Source organism: Squalius cephalus (genome assembly GCF_949319135.1).
Source record: "Squalius cephalus genome assembly, chromosome: 11".
Lineage (NCBI taxonomy): Eukaryota > Metazoa > Chordata > Actinopteri > Cypriniformes > Leuciscidae > Squalius > Squalius cephalus.
In genome coordinates, this window is record NC_137132.1 from 29,501,898 (window position 1) to 29,520,220 (window position 18,323).

Consider the following 18,323-nt stretch of genomic DNA (forward strand, 5'->3'; position numbering starts at 1 on the left):
GGATTAGAGGCCAGATCTAATTGCACGTTGAATTCGATCCCTCTTGGCTTTTTCACGAGGCGTCAGCCAAAAAGCCCTATCATGCAGATTCCACTGCGACTGCTGAAACATTCCGACCGTTCCGTGTGGGAGCCGGGAATGTGGAAGAGGAAAGAGGCTGAGAAAGGGAAGGATGAAGGGAAGGCTTGGGTGGTGATTTAGAGGAAACAGGGGAACCAGCACTCTTTCCTTCAGCGATGACTTCCTGTCAGAGTCGAGGAGAACTAATGTGAACACAGATGTAGAAGTGTCCTCTACTGATAGAAATTATACTTAATATAGCCTACTTTTAGTGATAAGTGATTACTAAAGACATTATAATATTATAATCAATTACAGAATAAAAGTACAATAATTACATATTAATTATATAATCTAATATATATTACTAGTTAATTAAGTATTTTCTATTCTTTTATTTGATAATTAATTCATATTTAATACACATGTATTTTAATAATAATAATAATAATACAAATTCTAAATGATCATATTCTTATTATACAAATATAACATATAAAATGTCATATTTGTAAGTCTTAATTTAGTAATGTCTGTAATGTTAACAATATTATAATGCAATGTTATTTAATTATTCAATTTACATTTATTTTATAGTAAATCATTGTAATATCTGAAAATACATTTGTAATGTATAATGACTTTTAATAATATAAAATATAGACTACTATAAAAATAAAAATGTAATGCAAAATGATATATATATATATATATATATATATATATATATATATATATATATATATATATATATATATATATTTAAGATTTAATAAGAGTTTGAAGATTCTCTTATGGTTTTAATTACTTTTCATTACACAGACTTGTTTTAATATGCAAATAAATGTTCATCATAATAGAACGAAGCAGTATGAACTTGTTTTTTTTTGGGGGGGGGGGGGGGGGGGATTCTATTAATTTTTATTCTAATATTTAATGCAAATCACAGTCACCATAATATGAATATAATATCTGCAGACACACATTCCACTGAGAGGTCGATCCAGCTTTTCACTCCAAGTTTTGAATGAGTCACGGAAACCCCGGCGTCTGGGACAGGAAGAGACTGACGCATGGAAACCTTCCTCACCAAAACATCAACAACATGCAGAAACAAAACAAACCCGAGTGGAGAGGCTTAAAACTCCCGCCTCTTGTTTTCACTCTACTATGTTGTGATCGACCTCAGTGAGTCGGCAGGCCAACACCAAATGAATGATTCATTGAAACAAAACGGAGAGCACATGTGGGCACACGTTTAATCTGCCCAACTGGCTCGGCCTCAACACAGGAATTCACCATCACAAAAACAGCCGCCACACACGCACAGCTCAAAAGAGCCAGAGAACAGTTTAGTCACAGGTCCATCTAAAACCAGATACTCAAACTGTCTGTGTGCAACAAAAAAAAAAAAGATATTTAAATGATGTCAAACGAAATCAAGATGATACATTTCCACATACAATATTCAGATGTTGACTCATTCTGTGCCGCCCTCGGTCTTCAGTGTCACATGATCCTTCAGAAATCTTGATGCTCAAGAAACATTTTCTGATTATTAATGTTCAAAACAGTTTTTTTCAGGATTGTTTGATGAATAGAAAGTCCCAATATCCCAAAAGTGCTCTATTGGATTGAGATCAACCGGCCCCTGGTGTCTGGGGAGAGTTTAGTGAACTCATTGTCAGGTTCAAGAAAGCAGTTTGAGATGATTTGAGCTTTGTGACACGGCATGTTATTCTGCTGGAAGAGGCCATCAGAAGATGATACACTGTGTTCATAAAGGGATGGACATGATCAGCAGTAATACTCAGGTTGGCTGTGGTGTTTAAACTAAGGGGCCCAAAGTGTGTGAAAAAATATCCCACACACCATTTCACCAACAGCCTGAACCGTTGATACAAGGCAGGATGAATCCATGCTTTCATGTTGTTTATGCCGAATTCTGGCCCAGAAATTGAGACTCATGAGCCTGTGTGAATTGTAGTCTCAGTTTACTGTTCTTGCTGTGTGAAAATCCCAGTAGATCAGCAGTTTCTGAAACACCCAGACCAGCCCGTCCGGCACCCAACAAACATCACTTAAATCACCTTTCTTCCACAGAATTTCAGAAGATCATTTTTTTGACCATCTCTACATGCCTAAATGCACTGCGTATCTGGCACGTGATTGGCTGATTAGATATTTGAATGGATTTTAATATAGTAAAATGTGTTAAACAGAACTAAGATGCTCATATTGCTAACTGAAAGAGTTATTATATTAGATATGCTAATGATGCTAAAGGAAATCCCTCAGTGTGCGCCTGACATCCAGCCAACACATCCATATTCTCCGGCAATCTCCAAAGAGAATCAAGATGAAACACTCGATACGCTTTTCGGCACGGAAGTGGGTCAGCGTTTGAATATTGTGTGTGGAAAGGCATGTCTATGTATGTGAGAGCTGAAGCCGCTCACTGTGTGTCTATGTGTCATAATAGCGGGGCCAGTCTGACAGGCACCACGTATAATCACTTTAGGGCAAAGAGTTGCACAACAGTGGAGAGGGTAATGCCTGCGGTTTGGGGCCTCGGCAGCCGGCGGGCTCATAAAAGTGACGGCTACGATATACTCGCACACAAATACTGGCATCAGGACACATATTTCTCTCTCTCTTTCACTTCCACGCCGAGAAATGCAGCATGTTGAGTGGGGGCCCCTGTGATCAGTCTGGGTGGCCCCGTCCGTCTCCGCTATCGCTCTCACTCCCTCATTTGTCAGTCAGCAGCAGATGAAGCTCTTCTTTCTCACAGGAAACGTGACGTGACGGCTCAAGTCTGCTTCTGAATGAGAGCCGCTTACTAACAAACATCACTTCTGCCGGCAAAGTGCACGCAAAGCCATTTTCTTGTCATCATTCACACCTATATGCAGCAATTATATTTCCAGAATCTTGCGCTGACCTAAATTCACGTAAAAGTGCCAACATACAAGTTCAAAAAGAGTTTTTCTGTTTTAAAAAGCTCCATGTTTTTATGCTTTTGTATAATTTAAGCGCACTTACAATACTGTTCAAAAGTTTGGAGTTGGTAATAATTTGGTAACACTTTACAATAAGGTTCATTAACTACTTTAGTTAACATGAACTAAGAATGAACAATACTTCTTCAGTGTTTAGTAGTTCAAATTAATTTCAACATTTACTAATACATTATTAAAATCAAAGGTTGTTAACATTAGTTAACACACTGTGAACTAACATGAACAAACAAAGAACAGCTGTATTTGTATTAACTAACATTAAAAAAGATTAATAAATACTTTAACAAATGTGTTTCTCATTGTTAGTTCCTGTTAGTTAACACATTCAACTAATGTTAAAGGTATAATGGAGGATTTTTTACTTCCGGGTGGATCACCTATACTATTGGTCCTCCTAATTGTCAATCATTCTGGTGAATCAATCAAACTTATTCAAAAAGTGGAGAGGGCGGGTCTTATCTAAAATTCGGAAAGATCCTCCACTATACCTTTAACTAATGAACCTTATTTTAAAATGTTACCAATAATCTTTTTATGTTTTTGAAAGAAGTCTCTTCTGCTCACCAAGGCTGCATTTATTTGATCACAAAAACAGTAAGAACAGTAAAATTGTGAAATATCTCTACAATTTAAAATAACTGTTTTCTTCTGTAATATAATGTAATTTATTCCTGTGATCAAAGCTGTTTTCAGCATCATTACTCCAGTCTTCAGTGTCACATGATCCTTCAGAAAACATTTTAATATGCTGGTTTGATGCTCAAGAATCATTCCTTCTCGTTATTTATTTTCAATGAATGGTCCAGGTGAACTAGGGAGGATGCTTGAACATGAAAATGATCTGTGTAGCTTCTAATTTCAAAAGAACAAAGAAAATCTCGTTTCCCGTGACATGAGCCCTTTAACGAGAATGTTGATTTACAGTAAAGATGAGTTTCTTATGCTGGTGCCGTGCTCACCTACTGCCATTGCAAACAACTCCGTGACTCACTCTGACTCACTCTCCAAGACTATTTGGTTTTAAATGGTCCAGTATGTCTACCCTCACCATCTGATGGGCTCTTAAATCTTGCAAAGAGAAGGAAAAACAAACCAGTTGGTGCAAATTCCTTCAGTTGGATTTTTGGAGCTCTAGGTGAGTATTGCGTGATTGAAGTCACGCAACCATTTTGAACATTGTAGAAAGCGCTGCAGGCGGAAAACTGCTACAAACTTTGAGTAATTTTCTACCTAAATACTAATGGAGAAGCCTAAATTTATTTGTGTGGTAAGAGCCGAGGGTGACAAGACGTCCATGTTTTTGGTGGCCTATCCTTGAAATGTCCATATATAATATAATATAATATAATATAATATAATATAATATAATATAATATAATATAATATAATATAATAGCAAAATAAATATAATATATTAGATAGGCACAGATGCCGCCTCTCAAATGCATGCGATCCCGATTTCAGTTCTCCTCCACAGCTTATTGCGCTTGAACGGACAAATACACACACAATTAAGTCAAAAAGCACATTGTGTGGAGTATTCATAACATAGTCTGTTGTGTCCTACATGAAGGTAAACAGTTAGGAGAAAATCGGATGTGTAACAGTGTATTAGATCTGCACATTCATTCTTAAAGGGACAGCAGCCTCATAAACGGCTGCCGTCTGTTTCATTAATGTTAATTTAAAAACAAATCACTTGACTGAATCACTTTTGTATCTTTAATTAGCCTGGGTTTCCCCATGCAGCCTTGCGCGCAGCGTGATTTTATTCACGCTGCTAGGCAGCCTGGACACCATGGACCAGATTTTCCCCTCAAAAAGGGAACCAATCACAGAACGGGGAGGGAGCAGCAAGACGATGATGACGTCTATGCGACACACCGAAGCAGTTTGTTTATATCTATGGATCCAACATGGCATCAGACGCGAAGTTACCTTTCGATGCAGCCTTAGATAGTGTTCTGAGTAGTTTAGAATGCAAGTTTATTTCGTCTTCTTCCTCGTCGAATTTCTGTCGCTCTACATACGTCATCTGGTATAATTGAAACGATTGGCTATGAGCTACGTACAGGCGCATTTGATAGACATTCGTAGCGCCCAATAAACGGCTCTGGGCATTCGTAAACCACGCCTCAAATACGAGAAAATTAACATATGGTTCCCAGACCACATCTCAATGAGACGAGGTCTGACGTTATCCAGGCTAATCTTTAATATGAATACATTTATATTTAAATCATACAGTGAAGACTATACAGTGTTTTAGTTTTATATTTTATTATTACATTTCTTTAGTATTTCTTACTACATGTTAAATAAACATAGGCTACTGTAACTGAAAAACATAAAGTTTATTTAATTTGTGTAATTTTTTATTGTTTTTGTCCTATTGTTTGTAATCTGCTTCTTTGTTCCTATTTTTAATATCAAAATAAAATAAAATTGCCTGCTTTGCTTTATTACAGAAAACTGTCAGTCATGTGTGTAATGATTACAGTCATCTGAAATGGCATTTGTTTTATAATACTGGGTTGACTAAAATGGGAAGAAAAACTAAATAAATTTCTAATTTAATTATTTGGGATTTTTTTCTTCAAGACCTATTAAACTATCTACCGCAGTCAATTAGGAAAAGTAACACAAAACAATAAAGTAGAATCAAATCTATGCAAATATCAAAAATATATGCAAAAAGAATCGTGAGTCACCAAAAGATTCCTAACCTTATAATATAATATGATATTCAAAGGTTTGGCGCCGGGAAGATAAAAAAAAAAGTATTAATTTCTTTAAAAAACCCTACTGATAATAATATAATATAATATTATATATTAATAAGTGCATCACATATGGTGCCATTCCTCGCCATTAATGAATAATGACGACTCTCCCATGGGTTCATGGGAAAATAGTGTCATTTGGATGCATACTTCAAAATCTGACCAGAAGCAGTAGGTCATCAGGGTACTTTTTCAGTTATGGCTTTATGAATACTCTGTATTCATTTGACTTATTGCTTTTCACATACTAGGAAAGTTTTGTTTCAGAAGTCCCCTTATAATAAGCCCAAGGCTCCAAACGTCTACATCACCGCTGGAACATATAATCAGTGGCGAAACTGTCCGACATCATGTATGTCCAAACATTTCCCATCTTTCTCCTTGTATTTATATGTTATGGGGTTGAGGGAGCATGTTGCAACCCAAACAGCAATCCTGCCAACATGCAGCTCTGCGGCCCGTTTCCTCATGCAATCCCCAGCCCTGCTAAACTGAACCACGAGGATGCGATGTTCTTTCCCTGGGCTGCGGTCAGTGGTCTGCCGAGATATCAGCGTGTTCTGCCCACAGCGAGGGCAGTTACGCCACCCTGTCACCCTGCCCGGACAGGCAGATGGGCACAGGAGGGTGTGGGGAGAGGCATGCTAACCCCCGTTGGCTCTGTCGAGCCCCAAAATACTTCCCCCTCCACCTCGTCAACCAGTTTAAATTCAGCAGATGGTTTCAAAGGTCGGCTGCGGACTTGCCGGAACTGTCCTACTTGGAAGGGTTTACCACAGTGCACTCTTACATCATAGGTGAGGGAACTCAGATTGCTATGTAACGCGGCTCAAAATACACTGCCTTGCCTAAGTTCATTGTTGATAAATGAAATAAGAACAACTGTTAGTAAACTTGAGTCAGAGTTCAGGCTCTGACAATTTCTTTCCATTTGGAAATTGTGTAGCTCTTGAGAACAGACTCTATAATGACGATGAATAGTTTGAGTCTGATTTCTCCGGACCACCAAGCACTTGCGGGAGAGCAGAAATCTGCAGAACATTTTATCATTGCCAGCTAATATGTCCCTTGGATCTCACGGTACTTGAAGAATATCAAACATCGCTCTTGTTTAATTCCCTTTTGTCTGTCAGTGGTCTGTTTAGTCTGGAGAAGGGTGCAACATAAATCTCCGCTTCTTGTCTCTGGTTCTTCTTGCCTTCTCTGAGGTCACAGAGGTAAACAAGAGCATTGAAGCAATACAGGGTCAGGTACCAATCTCAACTTCCATGAAAATAAAATGTCAAGCCAAGTCATTTTTTCTGTTTTCATGAACTTAAAGCAGGGGTGTTCAATCCTACTCCTGGAGGGCAACTATACAGCAGAGTTTAGTTTAAATCCTAAATAAACACACCTGAATCGGTTAATAAAGGTCTTTAGGATTGCTGTGAACTTCAGGAAAGTGTGTTGGGGCAGAACTCTGCAGAACACTGACCCTCCAGGAGTACCACTTTTTATTCCCACTTATTCTCTCACATTGTTTCAAATATGTAAGCTTACACAAAAGGTGAAATTGAAGAATATCCTTTTTCCATATAATGGAAGTAAACGAGGACTGGGACTTTCAGGCTCCAAAACTATGAAAAAGGACTGTAATAAATGACTTGTGAGATATATTCTAAAGCCATACAATATATTTGTGACATATCAACATTTAAGTCAATATTCACTGAAAATCTTCCTCTCCAGTTAGCTGTTAATCGTTGTGACTGGATCACTGAGTTGACCAATGAAAGAGAAAACGCATCGGTTTGACTCCGGAGTCCTAAATCATTCCAACCGCTTTTCTACCGAGATAAATTGATTCATTGAACATTTAAAGGGTAACTCTCGCCAAAATGCAACCTAGGGTCTTTTTTGTTAATCTACCCGAGGCAAACTTTCATTTAAAAGCATAATTAGAATGGAAACTCCACTTTTAAGTTTGACCGTATTTTCGTTTTCGGTTAAATTGCCTTTTGAATGGGAGTGCTAGGGGCACTTCTATGATAGCATCAAAATCGCTATTTTTAAAACACTAAGAAGGCTCGACACAACATGAAACTGTGCTCGAAGTATCACCGGGGGCTCTACACATGAACTCCAGCATTGAGAACATTGTTTGTGTACACAGAGTTTACTAAAAAGAAAGATTTTGAACAACTCACTGTAGCTTGTTTCCGTCCGCCGGCATTTTGACTGTCAAAAATAGCCGATCTCCGAATGTGAATGAACTGATTCTGAATTTTAGTATAGTTTCTTATATGATGATCCTTTTTCAAATACAAGGTCAATTTTGATTTTCACTAACGACAAAACAACAAATTATCCGTGAATTTATATGGAACTAAGCTTTAGGAGCTTTCCATCTTTACTCTCCTCCCTGTTACGTTGCATTCGGAGATTGACTATTTTTGACTGACAAAATGCCGGCGGCCGGAAACAACAACAGCGACAGCGAGTTGTTCAAAACCTTTCTTTTTAGTAGGCTAAACTCTGTGTACACAAACAATGTAGTCAATGCTCAAGTTCATGTGTAGAGCCCCTGGTGATACATCGAGCAAAGTTTCATGTTGTGTCGAACCTTCTTAGTGTTTTAAAAATAGCGATTTTGATGCTATCATAAGGCGCGTTTCCATTACAGATTTGCGCAAAACTTTTGCGATTTGTTCTAAATGTCGACAAAAAACTATTGCGTTTCCATTAACCGATGTTATGCGACTAAAAGTTCATTTTTTCCTCTCGCGATAAGTAAAATCATTCCAAAAACTATGGCAACGGACATTGGTAGGTTTATGTACTATATCCCAGCCACTGCACTAGCCATTATTATTAATCGAAGGAGATGCATGTGTGTTTTCAAAGCATTAATGGTAAGGAACGACCCTTATTATACTTGTGAGCGGCACATATGAGGTGTTTCTGGCTGTTTCTCCCTCATTTCTGCTTCGAGGTCTTGATTGTGGCATTTATTTGAGGTTTAGAATCCATTATTCCTGTAATTCTTTTGTCTTATATGAATTTAATAAAGAACTCTGTCTCGTATTCTGTCCAAACACACCGCGTCATCTAAGTCAGGTGACCTGTAAATGCGCAAAAACTGTTTCCATTGCAGTTTTGCGAAATATTTCTTTTTCGAATTGTCTGAAAAACCACCTCATGCGAGCGTAAAAACTTTTTTGCGATAAATGGAAGTTTTTGCGAAATGTACGTGTTTCCATTGGGCGTATTTTCAATTCGCAATTTCAATTTGCGCAATTTGTAGGGCATGGAAACGCGGCTATAGTCGTGCTCCATTTACTCCCATTCACAAGGCAATCTGACCGAAAAGGAAAATACGGTCAAACTTAAAAGTGGCGTTTCCATCCTAATTATGCTTTTAAACGAAAGTTTGCCTTGGGTAGATTAACAAAAAGACCCTAGGGTGCATTTTGGCGAGAGTTACCCTTTAAGCCGGGGACACACTGTCAGGACGATTATGAAAGTAATTTGATACGCGCCGAGTCGCGTGCAGTCAGTGTTCACAGTTGGTGTTTAAAATCTATTGCAGTGTATGGAAACAGTCTGTAAGTGTGTGTTCAGTCAGTCTTAGAATGTTTCAGCTGGTTGTTAAGTGTGTCCCTGGCATTAATTGAATTCAAAATCCAACTCCAATTATTTGTTGCCCATTCAGATGTTGTTACTAATTGTCTCACAAACTTTCATGAACGCGCCAAAGAGAGAAAGTCAAGACCTTCAGTGAAAAAATGAATCCCATCTCTTCCACACACAAACTGATCGAATTGGAATACAGTTCTGTGAGTCATGTGGACCACATTTATGCTGCTTTTTAAATCATTTTGGAGCTTGAAAGCCTCATGTTCACCAGGATAGTGACCAGGATGTTCTTCAAAATAACAAATTATTTTGTTCCACAAAAGAAAGGAAGAGGAAGTCGAGTAAAATAAACATTTTTGGAAGAACTATCTCTTTAAAGTAGGGGTGTCCAAATCTTGAGCAGGATTGGACTCCCCTTTTTTAAAGAGTCTGAAGTAAACCAAACAAGCCTTTCAAACTAAACGCTCCTTTCTTCATACACGACACCTTCACACACATATGCGCTTGCATACACACCACTACTCGCATGCCAGGAATAGTGATTCAGCATTTCATACATTCACCATAACAGGGTGTAGACAGAAAGGACAGCGATACCTCAAGCTGGATTTATTGGTTTTAAAAGAGGTTTACTGCAAGACTAAAGCCTGAAATAGAACGTGCTACGAAATGACATGTCCACCGGCCCTTATACGTCAGCTTGTTGGGTCTGCATTGGGAAAGGCAGGTCACATTAGTGCACAAGAGGAGCAGAGACGCCCCCCCCCCGTCTCGCTCACGCTCCGCTGAAGGAGCTCCACTGACTAACAAGTGGCACCAGACTTTGGCCCGAAGCTCTCGGATTCCAGTAAACGTTTCATTATGCAACCTTTAATGAGTGTCGCCTTATCTGAACTCCAGCAAAAGCGCGTGTGTCGGGCAGCCGGAGCCCGAGGAGACGGCCGAGGAGATCTCTATCCGTCACTTTGGCTTTTCACAGCTTTCGCAGTTAAAAAATAACAGCCGACGCCAACTCATTTTCTGCAGAGTCATATTCGATTAAGTGTTAGCGGCCCGTGCGTAAGCGCAAAACGACAACCGGAAGAGAGGAGAGGAAGGAGGTGAGAACGGAGGGGAGGTCAAGGGCGTTTGGACGGATGTTGGTATCCAAACTGCACTGTCCCAGCAGGAGCTTCATAAGCAAGACACAGATTTCCTTGAGCCAAAATATGTGATTCTTGGAATGATGTTCCAGCTAATGTTCTCGGCTCTTCAGGGAATGAACTGAGCAGGAGGCAATGTGAAAACATCACAGGGAGCGGGTATGGGCACACGGAACACAAAGCTCTCTGAAAAATGCCTTATAATTATCAATTCTATACTCAATTATAAGTAAGTAAATTAATGTTTATGCATTTGCCTTATATGCAATGTAACTGTTTATATACAACTCAATGTCTCTGTTTAAGAGTTGATTATTAAATAAATTTGATTAATTTATCGATTATTAAGTAAACGTTATTTTTGGTTTCGGTTTCCAGCTAAACAAAAACTTTCATTTCGGTTGAAGAATCATTCAAGTCAATAAACATTTAAGGGGTATATTAAATACCTGATTCTGTTTATTATGTCATAAATATTAATTAAACAACACTTACGAAAAGAAAAAGAGAAAACCAAGACCATTTTTGTTTGCAAATATTTGATTTATTTTTAATGACTTGCTTTTATTTTTCAAATATTTTGAGTAAACACACACTAAACTTTTTACAAAACACATTTTAGCCATATTAATTAAATAATAATAACAGTAATAACACTAATTATTATTATTATCATCATCATCATTTTTATTATTTAAATTGTAACTTTCATTTCAGCGTATTTATAAATCTCATAATCTATCAGTCATTCCACTCTCAAGTTGTATTATTATTATTATTATCATTATTTAAATGGTTAATTTCATTCCATCCCCAAAAAAACTGTAGAATCTCACTAGGCCGAACTGTTTGTGATTGTTTTGAAAGAGGTGATTGGAGGAGGGTTTATCACAGGAGTGATAGTGTGACGTCCCACAGGACAGGAACATCGATCGGGGACATCAAAGAGCGCAACAAGTGATTGGCGACAGCGGCCTGCGTCAAATATTTACACTGCGAGAGTGACGTGTTTCATAGATCTAGCAAGAGCAACACAGCACAGATCAAGCCCAACCGTCTAGGCATGTTTGTTCAGAAACACTCAGAGACCTCATATCACGTGCAACCTTTCAAACCCAACACATGCAAGAGCACTAGAGTTGACCACTCCACAGACACATGATATACACCACAGGAACCATCGGACGCATGTGCAGTCAAAGCTGGGGCCTGTGCAAAATCTGAACTGAAACACGGGTTGAGACCTTGAACGAAACTCAGACCTAGACTGAACGTGTGGACTAGTGGTTAGTGCACGTGCCTATACATAACCGAAGAGTTGAAATGCTGAAATAGCCAAAGTAAATAAAACAGAAATGATCAGGTCTGAAATCTGAACAAATATCTCTGATGGCAAATGATGTGCTCTGCGGAGAAGAGGAGAGCGATCGTGTCAAGCTGCTCACAGATGACTGACTCACTAGGTTTTATAAACTATTAATAGAGGACATTTGTCATTGAGTAAAACGAAACATGCTGAAAACAGTACATGTCTAAATGTGTAAATTTATGTACAGATATCATAACAGTTATTACAGTCAGGATTTTAAAAGGAATATATAATGGCAATTAAATGATTTGATTTGATCATTATTTAATAAATTGTATTTGATTTATTATATAAAAATAAATATATTATAAATCATATTTAAATAATATTAATAAAATAAAAAATGACAAATGAAAAATAGGTTATATTATATTTTGTAGATGTATTTATTCAGATTATTATATATATATATATACATACATTTTTCATGACTTGTTACTATTTTATTTAATATAAATATTGTATGTAATCATTTATTTAAATACATTTTATTGATAATTAATAATTTATTTAATTATTAATTTATAAATTATAATTTATATATAATTTTATATATATATAATGTGTTAATAATCTCATTATTCCTTTGCATTGTACAATAATTGTATTATATATATATATATATATTATATTTATAATATTGTATATAATTAATCTAATACTTTTATATTTTATTATAATTATAAATATATATTTTTTAATTTATGAATAAGAAATAATTGATTTAATTAGCCTATTAATTTATATTAGTTTATAAATTAGTTATATATAATTTTAAATGAATAATTTATTTCATATATATATATATATATATATATATATATATATATATATATATATATATTTTTTTTTTTTTTTTTTTTTTATTATTATTATTTAAATATTCAGATATATTAAAACAGGCATCCAAACAGAACAACAGTGACAAACCATTGATTTAACAGAAGCTTAAGAGTCAGTAAACATCAGATTTATCTCAAAGGAATGTGTACTTAGCGTCTGGTATTCACTTTGAACTGTATTCCCTTCTTCACTAAACAACCAATGTGACCATTTAACCTATGTTCAGTTAGTCTTTAGTCTGTAAATTTCACATGCCAAAGTTCGCCAACATCTTGTTACGAAAATGCATCAATGCTTCAGACTAACTGACACTGGATTTCAGTGGATTGTGGGAACTGGATAAAAGGTGACCCGGGTACGGTAACCTGGCTTCAAGAATTTACCCTTTGGAGGTGTGACATTAACCGCCCGAAAGTTACTTACTGTCGAATCCTCAGGACTGAAGCCCATGTGTGCAAGAAGCAGCACTGATGCATTTCTGCCCCTCTCACCCTTGCCTTTTTCTCTTTGTGAACACAGCTCTCGGGAGAGAACAAAGCTGGCTAAAAAAGTGCCTGTGGAGAACTGACAGCCTGGAGGGATTTCACTACTCAATTTTAAAAGTCATGCAATATGACAAATGCATTTTAAAAGACCATGCAGTCTCTCAATTAGTTCATTAAAAAAATAAAAAGTATTTTTTTTTATATAAAAGTGTTATTATTCTCAATTTAGCCTATTATTAATATTATTATTTGAAACATCAAATGTAAATTAAACAATGAAATAATAGTTTTAATACAATTTGAATTAATTCTAAAATTAATTATTAGCATTAATTTAAAATATTTATTTATTTATAATTATTAATTATAATATATATTCATATATTATTATTAATTTTAACCAATGTTTTGGTTTCACTATAGTTCATTTTAAAGGTTATGCAAAATGAAAAATAATTATTCTAATTATTCTCAATGTATTATTTTATTATTTGAATGACATTTAAATTAAACAATGAAACAATTGATTAATACATTGTTTTTAATTCAATCTAAAATAAATTATCAATAGTATTATTTTCTGAAATTTTTTTTCCGATTTGTATTAAATAATTGGTTAATTGATTATTTTTTAAAATAAAATAATAATACATTATGGAAAATTATTATTATACTACATTAGGCCTATATTAAAATAATAATAAAATCTAAAATGAATACCTCATCAATGATTTGTTTCCCCCTTGACACCTCTGGTTTCTTGATAGTAATATTTGAAACATGCTTCTTCTGTAAAGATGCTTTGAAAAAAGATGTACAGTAAAAAGCTCTATACAAATAAATATGAATTTAATTGTTTTCATTATTATTATTATTATTAAAAAATATATACAAATAATTACAAATATTTAAAATCATAAAATAATTGAAGTGGAGCATGTCACACTGTAGGATACTACTTTTACTGTTTGTCTCTCACACACACACACACACACACACACACACACACAAAAACAACCTGCATGTTCGTAGTGTCAATGAAAAATCTGCATTATCCAGGATGGACACCGTGGCCAAGTGACCCGACAAAGTCACTATATAGTGCTCAGTTTAACCCCACTGTCAACATTTATACACAGTACAAATAAACAAGGCAACCTTAAACACATTAACACTCGTGGATATTAGTCATTCTCCAACAAAAAAAAACTAAATGACGTCTATCTCTACAGTAACTCTTCCAGACTCAGTGATGTTCAACTCCTCTCAGCCTCTCGCTCCTTTCAGCACACTGGTTTGGACTGACAGAAGCTGATCTACGGTCAGATGCGTGTGTGTGAAAAGCCCCCGAGGAAACTGATCATTACCAGCGCCACATTGTTTATGAGATCAGAATAAAATTGAACAGTTCCTGCGGGAAATTTCCTGTGGTTTCTCAAAAACATTGCCCCATTATGAGTCACATACTGAGCATCCAATCACGGCACAGATTCAACAGATCATATCAGTTTTACAACCACAACACAAACACACACACACACACACATACACAGATTTGACCTTGGGTTTATCAGATGTGCTTCCGATAACAATGCGAACGCCACCGAGTGCTGCCCGTGCTACTAAGAGTAATGTGTCGTCAGAGGTAAGAGAGGTGCACGCATGCGTATTCGGGTCATCCATGCCTACGCCTCCACAAGGGACGCACAAAAGCATGACAATTGTGGAATGCTGGCACACAGACACACAATAAATCAGAGTGCGGGGCGGATCCTTACTTGCACGCGTAGCATACTTGGCAAACACCAGAGGGGTATTGACGGTTAATCCCGCGGATATTAATAGCGTGTTGTGTGATGATGCACTACACCTAACAACACAACTTTGGACCCACTTAACAACGAGGTTTCCATGGATATGAGAACCACTGTTTTCCTGTTTCTCCGGTTGCCAGGGTTGTTCAGGCATACCGGTGGTACAAGCATGTCACCTTTATTAGGATCCTCCTTATCACGCATCTTCTGCTTAGTCTTAATCTTGATGACGTATAACCATGACAAAGCTCAGTTTTATAATTTCACACTATGTGTCTTATGTCCAACTCTAGTTCCTGTGCAATACAACTTCTTTTCACTTCTTTTTATGAGCCCAATAACTTTATTTACCCCATTAAACTTTTTAATTTTTTTATTGACAATGCCAATAGGATAGTTTATCCTAAAATTATTTTATATAATACATCTTTTTTTTTTTTTTAAATGAGGTGATTCTCTTGATTAAAGAATATTGTGATAAATTCAACCAGATCTCATGAGAAAACAACTATTTTAGTTAAGAAGTGTCGATTTTGTATAATTTCGAACTTTCAATTTTTCAATTTTACTTTTTGGAAAAATTGAAATTACGGTGAAAACTTGATACTCTTGTTTAAATCATTTTGTAATAAATTCAATCATATCTCATGAGAAAACAACTATTTTAGTTAAGGAGTGTCGATTTCGTATGAATTTTGTATGAATTGGAACTTTATTTTTTCAATTTTTCTTTTTAAGAAAATTGAAAATACGGTGAAAACTTGTTTTTCTTTATTAAAGAATGTTGCGATAAATTCAACCAGATCTCATGATAAAACAACTATTTTAGTTAAGAAGTGTCGATTTCATATGCATTGCGTATGAATCTGAACTTTCCATTTTTCTTTTTAAGAAAATTGAAAATACGGTGAAAACTTGTTTTTCTTTATTAAAGAATGTTGCGATAAATTCAACCAGATCTCATGATAAAACAACTATTTTAGTTAAGAAGTGTCGATTTCATATGCATTGCGTATGAATCTGAACTTTCCATTTTTCTTTTTGGGAAAATTGAAAATGAGATGAAAATCTGATTCTCTTGATAAAAGAATGTTATTATAAATTCAAACAGATCTCATGAGAAAACTATTTTTGTTAAGATGTGGCGATTTCGTATGCATTTTGTATGAATTCGAACTTAAACTTTTTCAATTTTTCTTTTTAAGTAAATTGAATAATGAGATGAAAACCTGATTCTCTTGAATCCACAGCGATAAATTCAACCAGATCTCATGAGAAAACAACTATTTTAGTTAAAGAGTGTTCATTTCATTTGAATTTCGTAGGAATTTGATCTTTCAATTTTTCATTTTGATTTTCATTTTTCAACCTGATTCTCTGTTCTGATAAAATCAACCAGATCCCATGGGAAAACAACTATTTCAGTTACGAGGATGGCGATTTTCTATGAATTCCGACTATGTGATTTGAGATAAGATACGATCACATTTACAGTTGCTCTGCAAATCTTTACGGGTGAAATCCAGTCATTTTAATAGGAATCAACGCGAATGGGAATTTTGCGTGAGGGCGAAAGATTTCAAGATTTAAAGGATTAAAGTTAGTCATGCGGATTCACTATTAACCAACAAAAAGCTGTTTGTTTGAAAGTGACATCTTTATGTGAATTGTGTGCTTTGCAACAATATTGACAATAGACAATTCACCCTTTTGCCCTTGAAATTTCATTAATGTGACTGCAACTTTAGGGGCTCTGGCAATGGTCTGGGTCCAAATCTTGATCTTGTCCTAACTCCAACGACCTCTACCTGTAAATGTTGAAAGATCCTACAAGCCCTGGCAGTCCACAGGCACCTATAACACTTGTTCCTCGGGACCTGTCATGTGACAAGGGTCAGCACTTGAACTATTGACTGCGCTGAACCACCTCGCTACGCGCTCCCTGTAATGAGAGCCAATCATCTGTCCCACACAACAGTGAATGGAGACTATTGACAATCCCATGACAATCCTAAAACAATAAGTGAAGGATGCACCAAAAAAATCAGCCCTGAAACGAGACAACATTTTTTTTGTTTTCAAAACAGCCGGAGGGGAGCGCAACTCAATGGGAGCAAATGGTAACCAAGACGCGTTAAAAGTTGTTTTGAAAAGATGCCCGCGTAAAAACGCAAAACTCCTGGCGCAACTGGGTGACGCACAGACCAACAAAATGAAAACATAAATACCTTCCAACCGGCGGAGCTGTTACTATCCCCCTTGTCCTTAAAATAAGGGACGCTTTTCACCATCCAGTCGTAGATCTGAGACAAGGTGAGCCGTTTTTCGGGGGAGCTCTCGATGGCTTTGGTGATCAGGTCCGCGTATGACATATTCCCCCAGGCGTTGCGCCGGGACGAGCTGCTCTTGCGCTGCGCGGCTGCGGCTGCGGCCACCGGAGAGGAGAGCACGGGCACCTGTTGCTGGTGACTCGGGATCTGCTGCTGCTGCTGCTGATGGATGCAGTTCTCCTGGCACTGGAAGTCGCCGCACAGCATGAGAGGCTTCTGATCGGGGTAGTCCTCATTCTCCTCCAGCAGACTGAGGTTGTTGATGAAGTCCGCGTTGCTGCAGGGCTCCTGCTTGACGGACGGGGCCGGGGACGAGGTGTTGGAGTCCGCGGCGGCCGCGTTAGGGAACTCGGGTCGCGGGAGCGGCCAAGTGCAGGAGCGGGGTCGGGAGAGTGGCTCGAAGTCCGGGTCGATCTCGACCATCTGGTTTTGGGCTGCGTCAGCCATGGTACCAGCAATACTGTTTGCCTCTTAAAATGTCACATATGATTGTCAAAAGAAAAGAAAAAAAGACGTGAAACGCGAAACAATAACAGAAAGGAAATTAGTTCCTGCTTTAAGCTGACTTAGTCACATTGGAAACGACGGAAAGGTCACAGCGCGGGTAGAACGGCATCAGATTGACGTTTGTTATGAAGTTTTGTAATCCAGTCCAGTCCAGTAGTGTGTGATAGTGCTCTTGCTGTCGCTTGTTGAATGTCTGTGTACTAAAACTCTAAGTGCGCTTTACTGGAACTCACTATCATATGTCACCTGACGCCGCCCCCGAGTATGATTGACAAGCGCCGAGAGCCAATCACAGGCGCGCTTTTGAAAGCGAAACAACCCGTGTTTTCCTCCTCTTGAAAACTAGTAAACA

The 18,323-nt window shown here is 37.0% G+C and overlaps 1 protein-coding gene across 2 annotated transcripts in view; it reads right to left on the minus strand.

Moving 5' to 3' along the window:
* foxo1a (forkhead box O1 a) overlaps positions 1-18,251 on the minus strand; it is a 44,189-nt gene extending 25,938 nt beyond the window's left edge. For both annotated transcript variants that reach the window (XR_013822723.1, XM_079885858.1), the window contains exon 1: positions 17,363-18,251. Coding sequence is in view for 1 of the 2 variants with exons in the window: in XM_079885858.1 (XP_079741984.1) it covers positions 17,363-17,911 (549 nt within the window). In the remaining variant the exon portion in view is untranslated. The remainder of the gene's footprint in view (positions 1-17,362) is intronic.
* Between the last annotated feature and the right edge of the window lie 72 nt (positions 18,252-18,323).